Source organism: Gekko japonicus, unplaced genomic scaffold (genome assembly GCF_001447785.1).
Source record: "Gekko japonicus isolate JY-2015 unplaced genomic scaffold, Gekko_japonicus_V1.1 scaffold1031, whole genome shotgun sequence".
Taxonomy (NCBI): Eukaryota; Metazoa; Chordata; class Lepidosauria; order Squamata; family Gekkonidae; genus Gekko; species Gekko japonicus.
The window spans coordinates 11449-18013 of NW_015177041.1; the positions used below are offsets into that span (position 1 = coordinate 11449).

The 6565-nt window shown below is 57.6% G+C and overlaps 1 protein-coding gene across 1 annotated transcript in view; it reads left to right on the forward strand.

Annotated features, from left to right (window-relative positions):
- LOC107124546 (pleckstrin homology-like domain family B member 1) overlaps nucleotides 1-6565 on the forward strand; it is a 30855-nt gene that overhangs the window by 11397 nt on the left and 12893 nt on the right. Inside the window, 3 exon segments of the mRNA XM_015428032.1 lie at nucleotides 5517-5750; nucleotides 5851-5991; nucleotides 6417-6554. Coding sequence (XP_015283518.1) covers nucleotides 5517-5750; nucleotides 5851-5991; nucleotides 6417-6554 — 513 coding nt within the window.

The window sequence follows — 6565 nt, forward strand, 5'->3', positions numbered from 1 at the left end:
CCCCCCCAGGTATTTGCTGCCTTATTCCGGTAGTCTGCCTGCTTAGACCTGCCTCTCTGTCTTCCAGGGCTTCCCGGCCCTGCCACCCACCCACCCGGCTCTGCCCTGTCCCCTGCACTGCCCAGGCGATCCCCGTTGCACGTTGCAGAGGGCATCAGGCTCTGGCACCAGCGGGGCAGAGTGGCCGGCCTCAGCCCTGCTGCGGGTCTCACCAGGGGCACTCGTTTTCCACGTGCGCCACGCCCGTCTGGCTGGATCTGCCCACAAATGGGCCAGAGAGGGCGAAGAGAGACTGCTCTTCCGGCTTTAAGCGGGAAGCAGACCCCTCCCCTTCCTCCTGCCCCCCCCCCCGCCCCTGCTCACCCAACCCAGCAAGTCCTTTTTTTTTCCTTTTTTTTCTAACAATTTTATTTTTAGGATATATTCAACAAAGTCCAACATTTGTAAAAGGTAAAGGTTCCCTTGCTCGAAAGCCAGTCGAATCTGACTCTAGGGTTGCGGTGCTCATCTCCGTTTCAAAGCCGAAGAGCCAGCGCTGTCCGAAGACGTCTCCGTGGTCATGTGGCCGGCATGACTAAACACCAAGGCGCACGGAACGCTGTTACCTTCCCACCGAAGTGGTCCCTATTTATCTACTTGCAATTTCTTGCTTTGGAACTGCTAGGTTGGCATTTGTAGTACATTTGTAGTACACTTCTTATCCCTTTATATCCTACTCTCCTCCCTTTCCCCCCCGTGTATGGCTTCCCACAGTGCTACAACCTCCTTCATAATCCTTAGGTTACTCTTAAGTACTCCTCTTTATCTCTACATATTCAACAAGTAACTTGTTTTTTCACAATTTTCTATACTCAATAGTTATCAAAGCAAAATAAATTGTCTCTCACATCCCAATATTTTTCCAAGTAGTCTTTTAAATCTTTCCAGTCCTCAAAAAAGTCTTCTGCTGCCATATTATCCAATTTCCTTGTCATCTTATCCATTTCAACCATAAAAAGTAGTTTTTTAATCCATTCTCCAATTCCAGGAACTTCCTGTTTCCAACTTTGCGCATATATCATTCTGGCAGTCACAATCACGTACCACATAAGTGTCCTTTTCGCCACATTAACCTCTTCCATTTTGAGTCCCAAAAGTAATATTTCTGGCTCTTTTTTAAATTTGCAGTTAACTATTTTTTCCATCTCTGCATGAATCTCAACCCAGAACCTCTTTGCTTTTTCACAAGTCCACCACATATGGTAAAACGAGCCTTCTACTTTTTAACATTTCCAACATTTACTCGACATATTTGTATTCATATTTGCAATCTTTTTTGGAGTCATATACCATCTATACATCATCTTTTAACAGTTCTCTTTTAAATTGTTATTTTCAAGGCATTCCTTTATAAATATTCCCAAGATGACATAAGAATTTCTTTATTCATATTTCTTGCCCATTTTACCAACCCAACAAGTCCTGATGTGGCCGGGGGGGGGGCAGCGGATGAGCGAGAATGCCCCTGGCACAAGCGGCCACGCTGCCACTCCCGCCACTGGGCTGCTCGTGAGTGGTGCCGAGGCATCCAGCGGTCAAGCCAGATTGGGGGGGGGGTGTCCCCTCTGCATTCGGCCAAAAAACGCCAAAAATGCTCTTATAAGCCCCCCCCCCCCGGTTCTTCTTGGCGAGCTCCAGCAGCCCCATCTGGGACCTGTGGAAGAAGCCGGGGGGGGGTTGGGGGGGGGTCCCTGGCTGCCCTGCCCGCCCCGTCCTCTCAAGGCCCAGAGCTTGCCTGGGAGCCCTACATGTGGGCGAGAGGAGCCAGAGGCTTGGGCAGAGACCCGGCCGCTGCCTAGCCTTGGCACTGGGACTCCGAGCGAGTCGACACGGAGCAGGTTTGCTGCTTGGGGTGCACAGGTGGGCCCCTGCAAATATCTATTCATTTCTTCAGATGTTTCTACCCGCCTTTTCTGTGGGGGCCCAAAGCTGCCTGCAGGCGTATCTCCCCCTCCTTCATGGTTCCTCACAACAGCCCTGTGAGGTGGGTTAGGCTGAGAGAGGCGGGCCGGCCCCAGGTGACCCGCTGGGCGGCTTCCACGGGCAGAGTGGGGATTCCAACCTGGGCCTCCCTCCGGGACCCTCCTCTGACGCTCTGACCAAGAGGAGGGGAGCAGCGCTCCCTCTGAGCTGCGGAGTCTTCTGGTGAGCGGAAACCCCCCTTTGGGAGCTGCTGGCATACGGGAGTGGTGAGCGAGCGGATTTGGCTACTCCATAAGTCAGTTTGCTCTGGAGCCACCCTTCTGTGAGCCGGAGGCTAAAAAACTGTGGGCTGGCTCACACGTCACTCACCTCAGAGGGAGCACTGTCTGCCAATCCTCCCTCTGAGCCAGCCGTGGAGTCTTCTTGAGCGCAGAAATTCTACTTTGTGAGCCACGGGCATTAAAGCTGTGAGTGAGCGGTTTGGCTACTGCATAAATTGGCTTGCTCTGGAGCCCTCCTCCCTGAGCGGAGACAAAAACGTGTGAGCCAGAGGCTAAAAAACTGTGAGCGTAGAGGGAACAGTGGAGAGGCAGGATCCTTCCCTGGAGACGTCAGTGGGGTGAGCCTGGTGGTGGTGGTGGGTGGCCCCCTGCCCTGCCGCACTCGGTCGGGGCTAAGAAGAGACCCGATTCCTCCCCCCCGGGGGGGGGGCCCTCTGGCACCTGCGCTCTCGTTTCCAGGTGAGCCCTCAGGGGGCAGGGTCCCCCCACACCTCCTGCTCCACCGGGAACCGAGAGCTCTGGCCAGGCCTGCGGTGCCATCTTGAGCGTGTCGCGTGGGCCTCCCCTCCCGTCCGAGGACCCTGTTTCCTTCCGCCTCAGGGTGCCAGGCGCCAACATGCCTCTCACTTTCCATTGGCCTCACATCTGGCTGTGTGCCATCTTGCGCCGCTCTGCAGTCGTCGTCCCCCCCCCCCCGTGCCTGTCTCGCCAGTGGCCGGGCAGTGGCTCAGATGCCCTGCTCGCTTACGTAGTGGCGGCAGGTGTGATTGGCGGAGCAGTACTGGGCTGGGGGGGGGAGGCTCACACCCTGCAATTAGCTTCTAGCACCCGCGGAGTCACATGGGAAGCTGGGGGGGGAGGCTGCGTAGCCTTGGCCAGGAAGCCGGAGGTGTCGGGTGATGCTGAGAGTCACTCCGGATTGCCCTGTGAGTATTATGGGGAGGGGGCGCCCCCTGCTAGGTCCCATGGGTGCCTGAGCTCCAGGGGAGGGGCGCGGAAGAGGAGGAGGCGGCTGGGTGCGCAGGAGAAGTGGGGGGGAGGCTGGGCCTTCGAGGCAGAGGCTGCTGTGAGCGGGCGGGGGAGAGGGCACTTTAATCCGGGCAGCTGTGGTTGTTTCACCCACACACACAGACACAAACGCACACCAGATCTCGTGGGATGGGGGGAGGTGGAATTAGACCGGAGAGGAGAGTCGTGGGAGGGAAGCCAGTCAGTTTCTCCGTGGCCAGCGGGGGAGGGAGGAGGGTGCTTTTGAGCTTCCGTATCCCCCCCCCCCCGCCCAAGTGGGCTGCAGGAGGGGGAAAGCCCCTGCAAGAAATGGCTGGGGGGGGCCTGTGCTCCCCCGGGGCTCCTGGCTCCCTTCCTTGCCCGCTGCCAGTGGCCACAGAAGGCCTGTTCTTGACCTGACAGCGGGACCCTTTTGAGTCTCTCTGCTTCAGTGTTGCCCACCCCAGACTCCCAGCTCCCCCTTGGCCGCTTCCACAGGCGGGAAGAATCACTGGGCGCCTTTTCCTTGCTGCCCTGTGGCTCGCTCGGCTGCTCCCGGGACCTTCTGCGCTCTCACCTTTCTGGAAACGTTGGCGATAGAGCAGATAGAGGTGGGAAGGTGTGGACTTCCACCTCTCCACGCCCTTCCCCCCCCCCACCTCTTCTCTTTGCTGGCCTTTCTCCCACCACCACCCCCAGCAGGTTTTATGCTGTCAGCTTTAGGAGGAGGAGGAGGAGGAGGAGGAAGGACCTTGCTATATAGGGTGTGTTTTGTTTTGTTTTAAGCTGGCTGAAGGCCCACCGGCAGGCAGGGCAGGGGGCAGTGGAACGGTGGGAGGGGCTATGGAGGAAAGGGCAGAGAATCCCCCCCCCCCAGCAGAGGGAGGAACTGTCCTGCAGCAGCGGATAGGGCCCTTCTGTACTCCGGGGTGGCCCAGCTGTGGGGTCAGGAGGGGCAGCTGCCAGTCAGGGACTGGATTCTGGGTTCCATGGAGGGCACCCAGCTAACATAAGAACAAACAAAAGAGAACATAAGAGAAGCCAGTGTTGGATCAGGCCAGTGGCCCATCCAGACCAACACTCTGTGTCACACAGTGGCCAAAAAATACTAGGTGCCGTCAGGAGGTCCACCAGTGGGGCCAGGACACTAGAAGCCCTCCCACTGTTGACCCCAGCCAAGCACCAAGAAGACAGAGCTTCACTTGTCCCAGACCCAGAGTCCCTATCTATACTTTGTGGCTAATAGCCACTGATGGACCTCTGCTCCAGATGTTGATCCAATTCCCTCTTGAAGCCGTCCATGCTTGTAGCTCCCACCACCTCCTGTGGCAGTGAATTCCAAGTGTTAATCACTCTTTGGGTGAAGAAGTACTTCCTTTTATCCGTTCTAACCCAACCACTCAGCAATTTCATGGAGCGCCCACGAGTTCTTGTATCGTGAGAAAGGGAGAAAAGTACCTCTTTCTCTACCTGCTCTATCCCATGCATAATCTTGTAAACCTCGATCATGTCACCCCTCAGCCATCGTTTCTCCAGCTAAAGAGCCCTAAGCGCTTTAACCTTTCCGCATAGGGAAAGTGTTCCAACCCTTTTATCATTCTAGTTGCCCTTTTCTGCACTTTTCCCAAATCTATAATATCCTTTTTGAGGTGTGGTGACCAGAACTGTACACAGCACTCCAAATGAGGTTGCACCATCAATTTATACAGGGGCATTAGGATACTGGCTGATTTGTTTTCAGTTCCCTTCCTAATCACCACCAGCATAGCGTTGGCCTTTTTTACTGCAGTCGCACACTGTCCTGAAATTTTCAGTGAGTTATCTACTATGACTCCAAGATCTCTCTCTTAGTCAGTCTCTGCCAGTTGGGACTCCATCAACCTGCATTTATAGTTAACCTCTGAGGTGGGGCCGTTTCCTGGCACAAAAATGTCCTTGCTGTGCCTGGGGGCTCCTGGGAACACCCCTGGGTTGGGGCTGGCTCCAGAGAACTTTCTGGCAGGTGGAAGGGAGGGGGTGGGGGATCTTAGTGCAGTGCTAGAAGGTGCGCCTGGCGCTGACCTGTTCCCGTGTGCCAGGTCACCACAGCGTGAGCTGTGGGAGGGTCTACATTGTTCCAGGTTTTAGATTTGTCCCCCCCCCCTTTCTAAAATGCCAGAGACCTGCATTTGGGGAACCAGGAGAGGGAGGGAGGGGGAGTGTGGGCAGGGGAGGAACAAGCCGTTTGGTGTGCGGGGTGTGTGTGTCCCTGGCCTTCTGTGGGTGATGCCCCGCCCCTCCCTGCAGGAGCGCCAGCGGCTGGAGACCATCCTGAGCCTGTGTGCGGAGTACACCCGTGGCGATGGGAGTCCAGGCCCGGAGCAGCAAGTCTTTCCCGGCGCTGCCGAGGGGGGCAGGAGGCCCTCCAGGGGCTCCATCAGCCGCGGTGGTGGTGGCATGGAGCAGCCCCTGGAGCCCCAGCGCTCAGAGGAGGACCCCCTGAAGGAGGAGAGCAGCAGCACCGAGAGCGCTGGCCAGGAGGTGAGGTGTGAGGGGGGGCTCTGCCCTCAGCCGCCTGTGGGGAGCCCTCTGACTTGGGGGGGGGAGGGGACCCTGTGCTGAGGTGCTTGAGTCTCGACAGCAGGAGGAGCCACCGAAGAGCCCCACTGGCCGGGAGGCCATGCGTCTGGAGGAGGCACGCGCCCGGCTGCTCACCAACATCGACCAGCTCAAGAGCCGCGCCAAGGAGCTGGAGCAGCAGCTTCAAGAGACCGCTCGGGAGGTGAGGCGGGGAGCTGCCCCTCTCTCTGCCGAGGGGGAAGGATCAGGGCCCCCCCCCAAGATGGGAGGAGCCTCCCCCTGGCCACCTGAGAGAGCCAGTCTGGTGCAGTGGTTAAGTGCACGGACTCTAATCCGGGAGAACCTTCCCCACTCCCCCACTTGCACCTGGCTGATGTGACCTTGGGCAAGCCATCTGGCACAGCTGTCCTTGAAAAAGAGCAGTTCTCAGAAGAGCTCCCTCAGCCCCACCTGCCTCACAGGGGGGGTCTGTCTGTGGTGGGGAGGGGGAGGGAAATCAGATGGTGAGCCGCTCTGAGACTCCGAGTGAAGGGCCAGGGGTATAAATCCAATCTCATCTTCTTCTGGGCGCGTGGGGGGGGGGGGCCCGGCGGGGCTGTAGCGTGACACTCCTGCTGCTCCCTGCAGGTGGAGATGGAAGGAGACCTCCTGCAGGGGGAGCGCGAGGCCGAGCGGCTCCAGCTGCACCAGGAGCAGAAGATGATGCAGCAGCTGCAGGAACGGCGGTCTGGTCTGGACAGCTCCATCCTTCGAGACCGAGACCAGGTAACGGGAGG